The sequence below is a fragment of the Triturus cristatus genome, chromosome 12 (assembly GCF_964204655.1).
Source record: "Triturus cristatus chromosome 12, aTriCri1.1, whole genome shotgun sequence".
Taxonomy (NCBI): domain Eukaryota; kingdom Metazoa; phylum Chordata; class Amphibia; order Caudata; family Salamandridae; genus Triturus; species Triturus cristatus.
This window is the reverse complement of record NC_140595.1, coordinates 99609298-99625875: the sequence shown is the minus strand read 5'-3', so window position 1 is coordinate 99625875 and position 16578 is coordinate 99609298. Positions and strand designations below refer to the sequence as shown.

The 16578-nt window shown below is 44.5% G+C and overlaps 1 protein-coding gene across 2 annotated transcripts in view; it reads left to right on the top strand.

Annotated features, from left to right (window-relative positions):
* Positions 1-15478, top strand: part of ADAMTSL4 (ADAMTS like 4) — a 264753-nt gene extending 249275 nt beyond the window's left edge. Inside the window, exons 17-19 of one of the 2 annotated variants that reach the window (XM_085639416.1) lie at positions 8626-8770; positions 11024-11140; positions 12653-15478. In XM_085639416.1, the coding sequence (XP_085495542.1) occupies positions 8626-8770; positions 11024-11106 (228 nt within the window). In that variant the 3' untranslated portion in view covers positions 11107-11140; positions 12653-15478. The remainder of the gene's footprint in view (positions 1-8625; positions 8771-11023; positions 11141-12652) is intronic. The other variant, XM_085639415.1, reaches the window with a different exon arrangement.
* The last annotated feature ends 1100 nt before the right edge of the window (positions 15479-16578 follow it).

Here is a 16578-nt window from a genome sequence, read left to right as displayed (position 1 = left end):
GCCCACGCCTTTCAAACGATGTAGTAGTGTGGCATGGTTAACAGTGTCGAACGCGGCACTGAGGTCGAGTAATATGATGGCTGCTTTTCCTCCCCGATCCAGCACCGATCTAGTTTCTTCCGTCACCGCTAGGAGAGCAGTTTCAGTTCCATGCTGAGGGCGGAAACCTGTCTGAGAGGCACATAGCAGACTACTTGATTCTAAGTAGTCTACTAAGATATTATTGATGTGCCTTTCAAGCAGTTTGCTCATCCAGGGCAGTAAGGAGATAGGGCGAAAGTTGGCCAAGCTGTTCTGGTCCAAGGTGGGCTTTTTCAAAAGGGCCCTAACCATCGCACACTTCCAGGGTACTGGGACAGATTTAGAGGAGATGGAGGCATTAAGGACATCCAAGATGACTGGGCGGATGACATCCATCACCTTATTGAGAGTCTGCGGAGGTGCTGGGTCATTAGGAGATCCCGAGGTGACATTAAGAAGCATTCTATCTAAAGTGACGGGATCTAGGAAGGGGAATTTGTCCAGTGAGCTGGGAACCAAGAGGTCAGAATCTGTAGTGGTGGTGCTCATCGTGTCACCATTGCCAGTAGAAAATGAAGAATAAATGGCCTGGATCTTCTGAGAGAAGAAGGTGGCTAAATTATTACAACGGGTTTGCGCGCCGTCGGATGACAGACGCTCAGGAGGAGGGGGGGAGATTAAAGATTTGGCTACTTTAAAGATTTCTTTAGGGGAGTTTGCAGCTAGGTTGATTTTGGCTTCATAGAAATGGGCTTGTGCAGATTTTATTTGGTTTTTGTAGAGCTTTATTGCGGCTCTGTACTCAGCTTTCTTTGATTCTGAGTATTCTTGTCTCCAGGCTCTCTCTAATTTGCGACAGGATTGTTTCATAGTCCTAAGAACCGGGGAGTACCAGGGAGAAACTTTAGCTCTGTTTATTAAGTGCAGGGGTTCCTTTGGCAGGACTAGGTCAAGGGAACTGGAAATCCAGTTATCAAAATTGACAGTGGCTGTATTGGGATTGGCCACCTTCGGGGGTAGCTGTTCTGTGAGAGCTAGTTTCCACTTGGGAAGTGGGAGAGAGGCCCATTTTCTTCCCCAATGCTTATTGTGAATTCGTAAAGTGGGGGGAGTGCATGTGGACCATGTAAAGGGTACTAAAAAGTGATCGGTCCAAGGTAGTGGTACAGGAGCCTCGACGGTTAGGCTATCTAGATTACTATAAATGTGATCTAGGAGATGCCCCTTGATGTGCGTTGATTGAAAACCTTTCTGGGACAGGTCAATGGACTGAAGGTTAGTTCGAAAACTGTTGGCTATTGAGTCAAGCGGATCGTCTAGGTGTAAATTCAGATCACCCAGCAGGGTGAAATTTGCCGAGATGAGCACTAGGCTGGCAACTATATCCATCATGTTAGTGATGAAGTTGTTAAGGGTGCCAGGTGGTCGATAGACTAAAATACCAGAGAAAGTGGTGGAAGGGGAGAACTCAAGAGTGAAATGTAAGTTCTTGCATGCTGGCGTGGAGGAGGGAGTGACCCGGCATCTAAAGTGGTCCCTATAGATAATGGCCAACCCTCCACCTCTGCCAGTCTTGCGATCCAATCGTTTAAGAGTATAACCTTGGGGGATGGCCCAAACTGTCGCAGGATCGGTTTCTAGCTGAAGTCATGTCTCTGTTAAGAAGAGGACATCAGGATTGAGCTCCTCTATCAACATGGCCAGCTCAGCATAGTGTTGCGGCAGGGATCGGCAATTGAGGAGGAACATCCTCCATTTCTGCTTGAAGGAATGTTTCCCTGTATTTTGGGTAAGAATGCCCCAATCACATGTTTTACAGTGGGCCTTCGAATTTGTAGGAAGGACTGAGTGTATGCATAATGGGTTGCAGGCAGGGCGCAGTGCGTACAGTGAGGAGGTACTATATGAAAGGAAGTTTCCTACCATGTTAACGGCTAGGACCGGAAGCTGGAAGCGTCTGGACGCTGACTGGCGCAGACTGGCTTCTCTTTGGCGCCTCTTCGGCGCGTCTAGGGCGCTGCCGCTGCGCGGTACAATGGGAGTTGATATAGATTAGGCTCAAGGAACACTAGAGCGTCACCCCACTAAGATGGCCGCCGAATAATGGCAATACCAGGAAGTAGGATCGCCCTGTTCTCCCTCCACATCAATCAGCCCGAATAGCTGCGGTGGACCGGGGAGTCAGTGCACAAATCAGGTCTCACTAGCAACAGCAAATTTGCAAGTATAAAAACGATTTTCCTTCTTTTTTTTTTTTTTTTTTAAAACACATACAACAGAACACAAATGGTGCTATCACCGAGAGCGCTAGCGCAGGAGTGATCAATTTCAGGATTAACTCGAGCGTGTCGGCGCTGGGAGCCTAAATAGTCAGGGCTCAAGGAACACTAGAGCGTCACCCCACTAAGATGGCCGCCGAATAATGGCAATACCAGGAAGTAGGATCGCCCTGTTCTCCCTCCACATCAATCAGCCCGAATAGCTGCGGTGGACCGGGGAGTCAGTGCACAAATCAGGTCTCACTAGCAACAGCAAATTTGCAAGTATAAAAACGATTTTCCTTCTTTTTTAAAAAAAACACATACAGCAGAACACAAATGGTGCTATCACCGAGAGCGCTAGCGCAGGAGTGATCAATTTCAGGATTAACTCGAGCGTGTCGGCGCTGTGAGCCTAAATAGTCAGGGCTCAAGGAACACTAGAGCGTCACCCCACTAAGATGGCCGCCGAATAATGGCAAAACCAGGAAGTAGGATCGCCCTGTTCTCCCTCCACATCAATCAGCCCGAATAGCTGCGGTGGACCGGGGAGTCAGTGCACAAATCAGGTCTCACTAGCAACAGCAAATTTGCAAGTATAAAAACGATTTTCCTTCTTTTTTTAAAACACATACAGCAGAACACAAATGGTGCTATCACCGAGAGCGCTAGCGCAGGAGTGATCAATTTCAGGATTTCAGACACACATTTTCTAATAGCAAGGAGGCTGGCCTGCCTCATGTTTTCCACATGCTGAAATTAAAAAGGACTTATATTAAATATCGTTTCAGACCACATGGTTGCTTGTTGTTGTAAACCGTCTTAACTACAGAGGACACGTTTCATTTCCTGTGCTTCCTGCCATGTCCCACTTGTATCTTACTACCACTGTCAGAAACCAGCCATGCCCTGCTCCCAGATAGGATTATCTCTGGGCTTGAAGCCATTTCCTGTTCTTATAGTACACATATTGTATCTCCTCCTGCTGCCATTTTCTGACCTCACAGTATACATAACCACTGCTGCCCCCTTGGCCTAACTCTATTATAATACTACTCTTTGTCTCCTAATATGTCCTGGTGCTATGATACATAAACTCAGTACTTGGAGCCATGCCTTGTCCATGTAGTAAAGTTGTCATATCCACTGATGCTGCCATGTCCTGATCTCAGCGGAAACATACCCCTTCCGCCGCCCTGTCCTATTTGTAATGTACAGGTACCCAGTGACTCCTACTATGTCCAGGCCCTATAGCACACAACTCTATGCTCGAGGCCAGGTCCTGTTCCTATAGTACATGTAGTGTATCCCCTCCTGCTGCCATTTTCTTTTTAAGTTCAAATATTTGATTGTATTTAGAAAGAAGATCTCAGAGTACTCCTAACCACTCCTGCTTCCATGTCCTACTTGTAATGTACAACTCTGGTTACTTTGTCCTGCCGCCAGAGTACTTAAACGCAGCCTGGATCCATGTTCTGTCCCTGTAGTCACATATCACAGCCATGTTCTGACATCAGTGTACACATATCTCCTGCTGCTGTTATGTCCTGACAACAGAGTAAATATATTCCCTCCTGTTGCCTCGTCTTATTTGTAATGTTCTTGTACCCTGTAACTCCCACTATGTCCTGCTCCCAGAATGCTCAAACTCTGCTCGCGGCCACGTCCTGTTCCCATAATAAACATATCTCCTGCTGCGGGCATGTCCTGCCTGTAATGTCCTAGTACTATGACTCAGGCCACGGCCCAGTGCTTAAGTTGTAAAAGAGTAAGTGCCAGGGCCCTTGTCAGAAGGCAACCACAGCTTGCACCATCAATTGCCCCTGCCAGGGCTGCCTATGAAGGTACCTACACAACCACTAACCATCACACTGCTACAAGTGAGACAATTCAGACTGTTCAATGCCCCCCAAAGTAATAAGAATGGCTTGGGCGACACTTATTAGTTGTTCTTAATCTATATTGAATTAATAAACAACTGTTGTTCTGCTCATCTCTAAATTATACAAACAGCACCACCATGTGGCAGCTGTCATAAGTGGCAGTGTGGACAATTAGGTGCCGGTGCCGAGCACCAGAAACCACCAGCTCAAATTAAGCACTGCCATGGGCTACACACAAACTCTTTACTATGGGACTGGAACGTGCCCGCGAGCAAACATATCATAACATATGAGGTATGAGGAGGGGGGAGAGAGACTGCTTGTTACAACACTGAGTTCGACTCCAGGCCGTCACTCATTGTTAAAATTGTACCAGCTATTTTAAACAAAGCTATTTTCACACGCTCTTAAAAATTGAAACTGAACAGCACTTTAACTGCCAGAAGTGTTTTTAATCTGTGTTTTTACTCGTGTTGCCCGTATGTAGAGCGGAATCGCTGCGATCCAGTCAGCGCTCTAGTCATCTCCCGAAGCCCTATAAAAATGTACTATGACGCGACCGCGCAGCGTATGAGGAGGGGGGAGAGAGACTGCTTGTTACAACACTGAGTTCGACTCCAGGCCGTCACTCATTGTTAAAATTGTACCAGCTATTTTAAACAAAGCTATTTGCACATGCTCTTAAAAATTGAACCTGAACAGCACTTTAACTGCCAGAAGTGTTTTTAATCTGTGTTTTTACTCGTGTTGCCCGTATGTAGAGCGGGATCGCTGCGATCCAGTCAGCGCTCTAGTCATCTCCCGAAGCCCTATAAAAACGTACTAGGACACGACCGCGCAACGGGCGCGCCGCCGGCGCGCCAAAGGCAAGCTTGTCTGCGCCCGTCCACGCCACGAACGCGGCGAGCGGCATAAACCCTGTTGATTGTCAAAGAAATTGCTTTTTGCGGAATGAATTACTGGCACTGAACAACGGTAAGTGCCATGTACCGACCCTACTGTTTGACCATAACACTAAGGGCCCTACTTGTTGTTCCGCCTATGGTTTAAAGTCTGTTTTTCTGCCACTCAAAGATACTAGTCATTCGAATAACTGTAATATCCGGCCAACTAATAATTCCGGAATTATAGTTGATAAACAACCCACTAGTCGGAGCATTGGGAAGAATGTCAATAGTATCAGTAAAATATCTAATGTAATGAATTGTATTTTATTAAACACCAGATCTATGCCAAAGCATAAATATGAACTAGAGCACTTAATATCAGATACCTGTCCTGATCTAGTATTCCTTACTGAAACTTGGGCATCTGCCTCCTCTGCACCAGACTGGAATATCGCAGTCCCTCCTGGCTATCTACTGGCGCAAGTAGAGAGGAAAGGAACAGTAGGAGGGGGAATTGCGCTAATCTATCGCTCCCATTTTAAAATTAGTTTTAGACAAGAACCTACATTGGAGGCTGAAGCCATGTCATTTATGGCTAAATATAACAATACAGAACTTCTATCTGGTCTGCTGTTATATAGACCGCCAGGAGCAAGAGTTCCATTTACGAAAGCACTACAAACTTTTCTGGAATCTTGCTTTGACACCTCAACCTTCACTGTCTTAGGTGATTTTAATTTCCACTTAGAGGACTATAACAACTCAGATTCCTCCACCCTAATTGATAATCTAGCAGGTTATGGATTGAGGCAAATTGTAACTAATTCCACCCATTTAGCTTGACACACACTGGACGGGATTTTTCCTAGCAATCATCAAATTGAATTAAAAGAAATACAGCGTGTTCCTTGGTCGGATCACGCTGCAGTCCATTTTAAAATTAACTTAAACTTACCTGTGAGTGGCCGGAGAGAACGCCCCATGTCAACAAAAGCCCGTCCTTGGAAATGTATAAAAAAATGACGAGCTAGCAAAAATCCTGACAAATAGCTCCCCCATTGTGGAGGACAGTAATGGAGGGGCAACTAATTTTGATCTGTGGATCAATCAGGCAATAGACAAACTGGCCCCAGAGAAAAAAATCCAACTTAAGAGACGACTAGTTACCTCGCCATGGTATACGGCAGAGATAAAGCTTTTTAAAATTAAATGTAGACGCCAGGAACGTATTTGGAGATCCGATTACAGTCCTGAGCACAGGAAGGAATATACCAGATTATTGGAGGAGTATAAATCTGTAATAAAACAGGCCAAGATGGTTTACTTTACAAAAAAAATTCAGGAGGCTCAGAACTCCTCCAAGGAACTATTTAAAATAGTATCCTCTCTAACAAAGAGTCCCTATGACACAATCTTTCTTCCAGATCAAAACTTTGTTGATAAATTGGCCCTTTTTTCCCAACAAAAAATGCAAGTAGTTTATAATGAACTACAAAATCTACAGGTAAATCTGGAAAAAGATATAGGAGGACCAACTGAGGTCTCTGCAATTCCGAACCATCTGTCCCAATTTTCTCCCCTAAGTGAAAAACAGGTTAGTGATTTACTAACTCAAGTCAGGATCCCCTCTGGACACCTGCCCCCCCTTCCCCCCCACATATTCCATTTGGCCCCTAAAGAGATAACTACTTCCTTGGTCCCTCTTCTAAATGAAGTAATAATCTGGAGTTTTCCCTGTTAGATGGAAAAAGGCCTGTATAAGACCTATCCTCAAGAAAACCTCATTGGACCCCCAGGATATTAAACACTACCGCCCTATACCCTGCCTCCCTTTGCCTTCAAAAATACTGGAGAAATCCATTAACCAAAAATTAATGGAATTCATAGATCTAAACAGCTCTCTGGACTCCACACAGCATGGTTTTAGATCACGACACTCAACGGAATCCGCGTTAATAATGGCAACGGAGGAAATTCGTAGGGCAATGGATGATGGTGGTAGAGCCATCTTAATCCTACTCGATTTAACAGCAGCGTTCGATAGCGTAAATCACACGGTATTACTGGAGAGACTTAAATTAGTAGGAATCAGTGATTCCGCACTAGAATTACTCCGGTCCTTTTTGGACTCGAGAGTACAACAAATCCATTGGGAAGGACTACATTCGGAAGAGTTTTGTCTCCCTTGTGGAGTCCCCCAGGGATCCGCGTTATCCCCTACTCAGTTTAACCTGTATGTGACACCACTGGCAAAATTAATAAAGGATCAAGGTTTAAAATTGGTATCTTACGCTGACGATACCCAGCTGGCGGTGTCTCTTACACAGAGTGTGGAATTCACAGCGGACAGATTCAGAACTTGTCTCTCCAGTGTCATGAGCTGGATGAACACGAAGTTCCTAAAGCTCTATACTGAAAAAACGCAGGTGATTGAATTTGGCCAAAAACCATCTATCTGGAACCACACATGGTGGCCTCCTGAGGCAGGTATATGTCCTGTTCCAGCACTGAAAGTGAAAAACTTGGGCTTTCTAGTTGACAAAGACTTAACACTTACTTCCCAAGTCAATCAGGTCATCTCGGCTTGTTTCTTTACGATTAAAATTCTTCGGAAGATACTGCCTTTTATCCCTTTTTCATTAAGGAAAACAGTAGTAGGAGCCTTAGTCCTGTCGCGCATTGACTACTGTAACGCATTATATGCCGGAATTGGAGAAAGACAGCTTTCAAAACTCCAGTCATTGCAGAATGCAGCGGTAAGAGTACTGCTAGATCTCCTGAAACACCATCCGACATCATCGGGCATAAAGCTTCTGCTCTGGCTCCCTATCCGTCGGAGGGTACAGTTCAAGGCTCTATGCCTAGTAAACAAAGCTGTTTACGGAGGAGGTGCAGATGACATGAAATCTCTCTTTCCCCGTTATGTTCCGACACGTACATTAAGATCTGGCAGTCGAGGTTTGATCTATCTACATAAGATCAAGAGGGCCCGTTGGGGCGGTAAAGCGTTCTCATTTCAAGCGATAAAATTATGGAATTCCCTACCCACAGAGCTTCGATTAGGAACAAACAAGACTCTGTTTGGAAAGCATTAAAAACCTGGCTCTATACTAAATCATAAACAGGCTGTGCTATTCTCTTTCCTCATACAGCGCCAAGACGCCTCGGCATAAGTGCGCTTAACAAATATTTCAGTCAGTAACACCTGCTGCAGCCATGCCCTGCCTGTAATGTACCAGTACTGTTTGTCTGGCACATGTCCTATACACAAACTCTCTGCTTGTGGCCACGTCTTGTTCCCGTAGTAAACAATATCATATCACCTGCTGCAGCCCTGCCAGTAAAGTACCAATACTGTTTTCCTCACACCATGATCTATACACAAACTCTCTTCTCGCGGCCACGCCCTGTTCCCGTAGTAAACATCTCATCTCTCCTGCTGCGGCCATGTCCTGCCTGTAATGTTCCAGTTGTGTTTGCTTCATACTATGCCATATATACAAACATTCTGCATGCTGCCTTGTTATGACCTGGGTACAATGATCTATTCTGACTCCTGGCATGGCTTGTCTTCAGTGCTCCAGGTCCTGCGATGGAGGGCACCAGGTGAGGGAGGTCCGGTGTCTGACAGTGGACAAGACATTCAGTCGCCTCTGTGATCTCTTCGCCAAGCCCTTGGAAAAGCGCCCCTGTAACACACAGATGTGTGCTCTGCAGCTAGGTACGTACAACAAGCAGCAGCGACGTTGAATGAATACCACGTGGACACAGGTACAGTATTCATGACTGCCTAGATCACATGAGAGAGAGAGAGAAAGAGCAGAGGTTGTCCGTAGAACAAAATATAATACAGATGTGCACAGGAAAAAGAAAACAGGGGACATCACACAAAGGATGCAAGAGGGACTTACAGGAGAGAACAGCGAATTTATATAAATCTGACTATTGCTGAATATAAAATATATCTTGTGTTTATACAAGATATCGAGACCCAAAGGTGATGGGTGGTAAGTTTGTAAAGGCCTCAGCCACAGACATTTGCTCTTGCCACATTAAAGACCACCCTTTTGCCCCACTTTACCACTCCATGACAGGGCCAACCATATGCAAATCAACCTTGGTCCTGCTCCAATAAGAACAGTCCAGTCTGCAACACCAGATCAGGTCCCATTTAAAAAAGAACAAAACAACACCCCAGACAGGTTTTAACCTCACTGGGCCCCCTCAGTGGGGTGTAGTTTGTGCCCTGTGGAAAAAGTCTCAGCGACTAGCAGTGACTGTCCGCTGCACCTCTCCAGATAGGGACCAGACACTCTTTCAACTTGTAATGAATTTGGAAGGGATTGAGAGCTGGATGTTCAGCATTAGGACAGGTTACCAGTATTGTGATCAGAAGCATGCTGTGTACTTTATATTTCATCGTCCCTTAAATTGGAGGAATGAAAAATACTGCATGGAAGCATTTTTGCAGTGGGGAAAACCAATATCTCAGACGATCGTCACATGACCTCTGTCAAAACTCATTCCCATGCAACTCTGAGGTCAAGGTACAAATTCTTAGTCATTTTTGCTTAACACTGCTAAAATTATTAGCCCAGATAGTCGATAGTGGCTTGGAAGTCAGGCATAACCAGACGTGTTCCGACAACTGCACACTCTTCTTGCAAGAAATCATTTTGCAGCTTGACCCTGTTCTAGATTAGGATTTTGTGCATTGTACTGCCATCTAGCGGTTGGGCTGTGGAAATACTCCTTGATTTTTGTATAAAACACACTCATTCACAGCCATCACAAGATCTCCTTCAGTTTGCCCTTCAAGCAGTACATTACCAGTTTTAAACCATTTCATCTCGCCTGGAAATGGACGTCTCCATTTTTTTCCAAGTTCCTAGTCACAGTGCATCTTGAGAGGCAGGGGATACGCGTGCATTTGTACTTGGAGAACCAACTTGTGAGGCAGCACTGTCAGTTGATCAGACTAGATTTGTGACCTCTCGCAAGGATCTTGGAATCTATGTAAATTGCATACATTAGTACTGATCCCATACACCTGCTGGTACTGCCGGGGAAAATGGGGGTCCTATCACATCTGACGTATAATTGTAAATTCGGCCCTTCATCTGGTCCGAAATGCTAAAGGAATTTACTTGATCATGAACATAAAACTTATGCTAACCCCACTCGGGGAGGACCCGAGAGCCTCCGACATCCCAGACCTAGGCTTCCAAACTCTGTGGATATACTCATGCTGGATGCAGTACTTCACATGACCATAATGCCTGGAACAAGTCAGTGAAAGCTCATTTACATACGTTTACCCAGAACTACAGTTTGTGTATGTCTTAAGTACGTTTCCCTCTTTTTCATATCATTTTTCTTTCATATATGGTCAGGTTACAAATTCCACTGACTTATTAACAGAGGCCGGTTCTAAATTCTGATGATGGCTTCTTAAATATTTTATCTCTGAACAATCTCTTTACCATTACAGAACTCAACAATAGGTATCATAACTGCAGAATGAATTATTATATAATATACATATAAACTTAATGGTCAGAAAAACTGTTTAAATGGAGAGCCTTTAGGGCGGATTCACAAAAGGATTTATGGTTATGGGAAGGGTAGTAGTACAGGTGTACTCTTTTTACAAACTCTTACATGCAGTTGACCCCAAAACATCCAATTTCCTATTATTAAAAGTGCAATCTATTTTTACAAAAGGCGGAGGGGAGCACCCTGCCTGGCATTCCAGCACACAAATCGCCCAGCTGCATTGTGGTAAATTCAGTGCACAATAACATTCACTTTGGTTCAAAGTCTTTAGTTTTTATCATTGTTGGTGCAGCCAGTGCTGAGTATTTCTAGACCTGTTTCAGGATATTTGTCCTTCTTCAGTAGAGAGTAACAAGTCAAATTTTGGGGTGCTGGCAATGCTGCTCACAGTCTTCTCATGTTTCTGTACCACTCCCAGAGCACAGGTACGTCCTAGAGCTCATCAGCCCAACAACTCAACAAGAAGCCAGTCACAAACGGGAGAAGAAGCACGCTGCCTGACATACCAGCACACAATCAACCCAGATGCATTGTGGTAAATGCAGTGCATGATAACTAACTTTCGTTGAAAATATTTAACAAGCACTGGCCGAATGGTGTGCTGATCTGCCATGCAGTGTGCTCCCTCCACCCTTTAACAATCTGTTTGTACTAATTGAGGATGATTGTCCCTGGTATTCCAATTTTATTCTAATTGTAGATGTTCTGGGTCAAACTCACAGGGGCATGGAAGAGTACATGAAAGAGTGCCACAGAGGTACTACTTTGCATGCTACAAAATGCCTTTTATGAGTAGGCCCCTTTATTTCTAATCCATGTCCTCTAGGTAATGGTTGTATGACTGAGGCACGCATGACTAAACCACATGTGCCTCTACAATGCAGCCCTAACAGATGCATCTGAAACATGCATTCCTTTACCACACATGCCTTTACCACACAATTTCGTGGTAAAGGCATGATTGGTAAAGAGTTGTGTGTTACAGACCACACCCCGGACTCTCCTCCCTGAGCCCTAAAACCTGGCCACCTGCCCTATAAACAACCCGACACCCCTGAGCCCTAAAAACAACCCCATCCCTAAAACTACCTGACCCCATGCCCTGAACCCTAAACCCCCCCCCAGCCCTAAAAACTACCCCCAGCCCCTCTTAACTGTCCGCATCGAGCTTTCTGTCCCGACGCTTCCTGTTCCTGCTCTTGCATATCCGGACATCTAGACTGCGCACTGCCTTAACCACACATATGAGTGGTTAAGGCATATGCGTGGTTGCACTTGCAGGGAAACAGCATGCGTGGCTCTGTTCGTATTGTAAAGACCGTTTCCCATAGGTAATTTATCTTGCTACTCCCTGCAAAGTATATGATTCTTAAATATATTAATTCTGTAAACATGCAAGTTACTTGCTTGTGACTCAGGGTTTGCGCTTGATATCAGTTATTGATACACGAGTCATGTCGTACATAAAGGAATAATCATGGAAGGAGCGAACCTTATGTATTAGCTTCACATGGCAGTATAAGGTTATTTCATTTATTGCTGAGTGAAGATGGATTCTGCGGTTTAAGCGTGCTTTCATCAATGGATGTGCACACGCTCCTTCAGTCTGAGCCACATCACTCAAAATTTTTCCACTATTCACACCCGTGACAGACATCCCGCCCGCTATATTACAAGTGCATTATTATATCCTTTGGCCCTTGAAATAGGGCGGGCAGGATACCCATCACATTTGTGACGAGCATCCCGTCCGCTATATTATAAGTACATTATTATATCCTATGGCACTTGAAATAGGGCGGGCAGGATACCCGTCGCATTTGTGACGAGCCACCCATCTGCTAAAGTCTAAATCAGACCCAAAATCACCAAGCGAATGCCAAACGTGCATGAACAACAGGTACTGAACTCACACTAGTCTTACAGGTAAATAACAATACAAGTCTAAGAAATCAGCAATCAGCTTGATTATTTGTACTTTCCAACTTCTGTTTACTGAACATCATGTTTGGGGTTTTCATCATTAATGAAGTTTCTTTTTCTGCAGATGAGAACTGCAAGGACAAGCATCAGAACTGCCCTTTGGTGGTGCAAGCTCGGCTTTGTGTGTATTCCTACTACAAGACATCGTGCTGCGCCTCTTGCACCCGTGCCTTAGAGAGGCCGCCGACCCCACCCACCCAATAGCAAACTACAGTCCTAAGAGTCACACATGCTCACCAATAGGAAACCAGCCTACATGTGGAATCGCGGTTACTTAAGGCGGCTCAAGATCCTGGGAGATGTGTGTTCACCAGTAACATTTGATCCTACTGGAAGGCGTGCACATTAACAATAGCTGAACGGTCGCTTGAAGAAAGTTTAATTCTAGCAGCACAACCACATGGGACACGCTTGATAATGAAAGCTGTGCAATGACGTTGACGCAACTGTGCAACATTCGTTGCAAAGCCTCCTGGGAGATGTGCACGTTCAACAGTAAGCACATTTTTTTACTGTGGATTGCACACTTTGAACAGCAGCCTTACTGCCTTCAGGAAGACATACATAAAATGATACCCGTGCAGCCTTCGAAGAGGTGCATAATTTTAACAATGGCCGCACACCTTCTGTATAATGCGACAGCCACACGTCTTCCTGCATAATTCACTCAGTCAACATTTATGATTTTTATTTCTGCCTTAAAACCAAAACTTGTATTTATTGAATCTACAGTGTGTAGGTGTGCCATTGTTCGCTTCACTGAATACTGGTGTGACAGGGTGGCTGAACCATGCTCCAAGACATATATATGGCTAAAGAAAAAAACGAATTCTCCAGACTCCTCGCAATTTTTTTTCCAAAAGCAGAAGTTTGCACTCAAGCTCGCCCCGCTTGTATGTCTGCTCATGCACTCTTGTTGTTCGATGTTTCAAATAATGCAGTGGTGTCTGTTGAGCTCAGTAGATGTAGGGTCTGCTTGGGCGTTCTTTTTAATCTTTCAAGTCTGCTACACTTTACACCTCACAGATCAATCGGAGGAGGAAGAAAACTTGTTTCTGTTTGAATTGCCAGAAGGCAGATCCCTGGGTTATGATTGGATAACTATCAACAAAGCCTCTTGAATTCTGATTGGTTAACCAAGAGCTGACACCATGCACTTTTATTGGAAGACCAGTAGCTCTGTATTCCAAATGGATGACTAAGGCAGAAGCTAGGATTTCTCACTGTCTGACAAGGACCTAAAGCACTGGCTTTTCAACCATCCTATGTGAATAGAGTGCTAGAAGGCTCTTTGGGGCTGTTATTCTCCCCAAGCACTGGGATTATCTTTAATTTGTTTTTAACATGTTATGCAAAGGTCGGAGTCAGAAATGGCTGTCATTTTCATTTTGCTACCAGGCGCACATACACACATGGTGCTGTACTTTCCTCCGACCAATGGCGTTCTCAAAGGGCACTATATGCACTATATCAGGCGTCAGTGTTAGTTTTTACTTGCTTGCTGTCCTCTACAAACCGCTTGCATGGTCAGGTTGTGTCTGGCACACAGCTCGCTGCATACTATCCTGAGTAAGGGTATGCGAACAGAGATGTCCTACAGCACAGAGCTGTTAACTACACTCAAGAGAAAGGACTTTAATACATGGAAAAAAAAACATCACAGGCTCTGATTACATGATATGGACTCACCGAAACTGTAGGAAGTGTCAGGGCAAGTTCCTTTTATTGCTAGTCTGTACAACACAACTTTTGGTTGAGCACCAACTTCCCTTCCTGCATTAGGCCCATGGCTTCTTATTAAGCTACTTTCAAACCTGGGGTTCATGTAAGTGTGGCCTGGCGGTCAATAAGGCACCCACTCATGTTAGTACATTGTAATCTCATGGGCCTTAGTTGCACAAATTGTTTCTAGAAAAGTCTCTCTTTGGAGACACAAAATGGAGCTGTCCTATTACAGTGGCGATTTACTACTTCTCGATGTAGCGGGACCAGTACTTGCAGTGCAATGCTGTGGAGCCCCTATACCTCATTACCACAGCCAGTATTACGTCAGTATTATTGCAGTCATTGCACTGCAATCCTTCCCCCCGTGTCGCCTGCCCCCCTATAACCCATAGACATTGCTGCTTTAACACGGCTGTGCTCACCCCATAGGTCCCACAAACACTGTGCAGCGCGTGAAGCATTGAAGAAGTCTGCAAAAGAGGGGAGGGGCTCCTTTCCGCCCTGTAGATGTGCAGATGGTGATACCACCTTTCCAGCTGTGAGGGGGGCGGTACCTGTTGGGACCATGCCAGATGTGCAATACCCACCTATCCAGTTGTGCGCAGTTCAAGACACGCAGGTCTTGTAAAAGAAGGACCGAGCAGCAGTATTGTTTAGTTTATTGACATCATAATGGCTTCTATGTTTTCTTTCTTTTTTGTAGTTTTATACAGCACAAACTAGGCCCAATGGCACTGGAGTGCTTGACATGGGAACCATAGTTCACTACACTAGGTCAGTTTATTATTATATATATGTCAATAAACCTTCAAGGGTGGCGACTGATGGACTTGCAGAATTTGTAATAAGCAAATTCAGTCCCTCTTACCCATATCCTCAACACTTCATGTTTACTCCGCTCCACAGTAGATCAGTTTAGTACTTCACCGCTTCCATTTTCAATGTTTAAAAGCAAAAGAGACATGTGAGGCATTCTTACACTCTGTAACTTTATACGGTGCCTGAAGTGCCAAGATTATATTGCAAGAAGATTGTACCTGTTTTTGTATGTAAATTTTATTTATTTTTACAAAATATGATTTGATATTTTTAACTTTCTTTAAAAAAAAAAAAATCCGTTTTATGTTGACTGTAAAGATATTAAAATATGATTTCCTTGTAAGAATGTTTTCTGTGAAATTACTGAAAAAATTGCTTAGATATTTTTTACAGTGCTTATGTCATTTGTGCCATTTCTTTTTATTGTGCCGCAGTATGCTAGAGGAATTGTTTTCGGGCCTTCTCCCAAACATACCCATATCTGAACCTTCAAACCAAGATCACACATCACATCTATTAACCATGAATGGAACACTGAAACATACACAACAGCATGAACCGTTCTTTTTAGGTCTCGCCAAGGCAGCGCGCATGCGCTGCTCTAGGAGATGACCTTTAGAAATCGGTCATCTCCTTTTCAAGCACACTCATGCTTGTGGTGGCATCCACCTCGTGGGAGCGAGCATCTGCACGCCGACCATTTGTTTTTAATTAGCATGGCCGCGCCCCACAACTCCCGCTAGGGGCAAGCTAGCACAAGCACGAGTTCATTCATTCAATAATTAAAATGGACTGTTTTAGCAATACCGTCATGTATAAACAAGTAAAAAATGGCAACAACAAAAACTATCTCCCAATGGAGAACAATATTCCTTCCTACGGTTGTTTGATACATTGCAGGCTAATGTATACGGCACATCTCTTGTCTGTGATTGATCAAACGTGCTTGAGTCATGTAGAAGGCAATCCCGGCACTATAAATGAACTGGCCCCACCCCTTCCCGCCTCATCCTGCCCCGCGTCCTTACATGGCCGCACAATTTGAATGTCACTCATCAGAGCAGCTAAGAAAAATGTACAAAGTGAGCACCTGTCAAGCCCTGTGAGATACGCGGGCCGGCGTGATACGCACATAAGCATGGGAAGTCAGAGAAGTTACCCCCAGGCTGGTGTTGGTCACGTCTGATATCAGTGGCTTCTTGAAATTTCATCAACCTTTGTTTACCAGTGACCATGGCGTATCATTATGGCACCTCGTCTGAATTCTATTGTAAGTTTGTAAATTACTATGCTGGCTTTATTGCCGCGATCGCTTGCTGATTGGCTGCCGCCCCCCACCCCCCCCATTCAGAGGTGTTTTAGGCTTCTCATCTGTTATACTGTCTGCGTTCCCTCAAGACTGAATCTTTGACCCATTGTTATTTGTAATTTGCTCAGTGTGTGTCT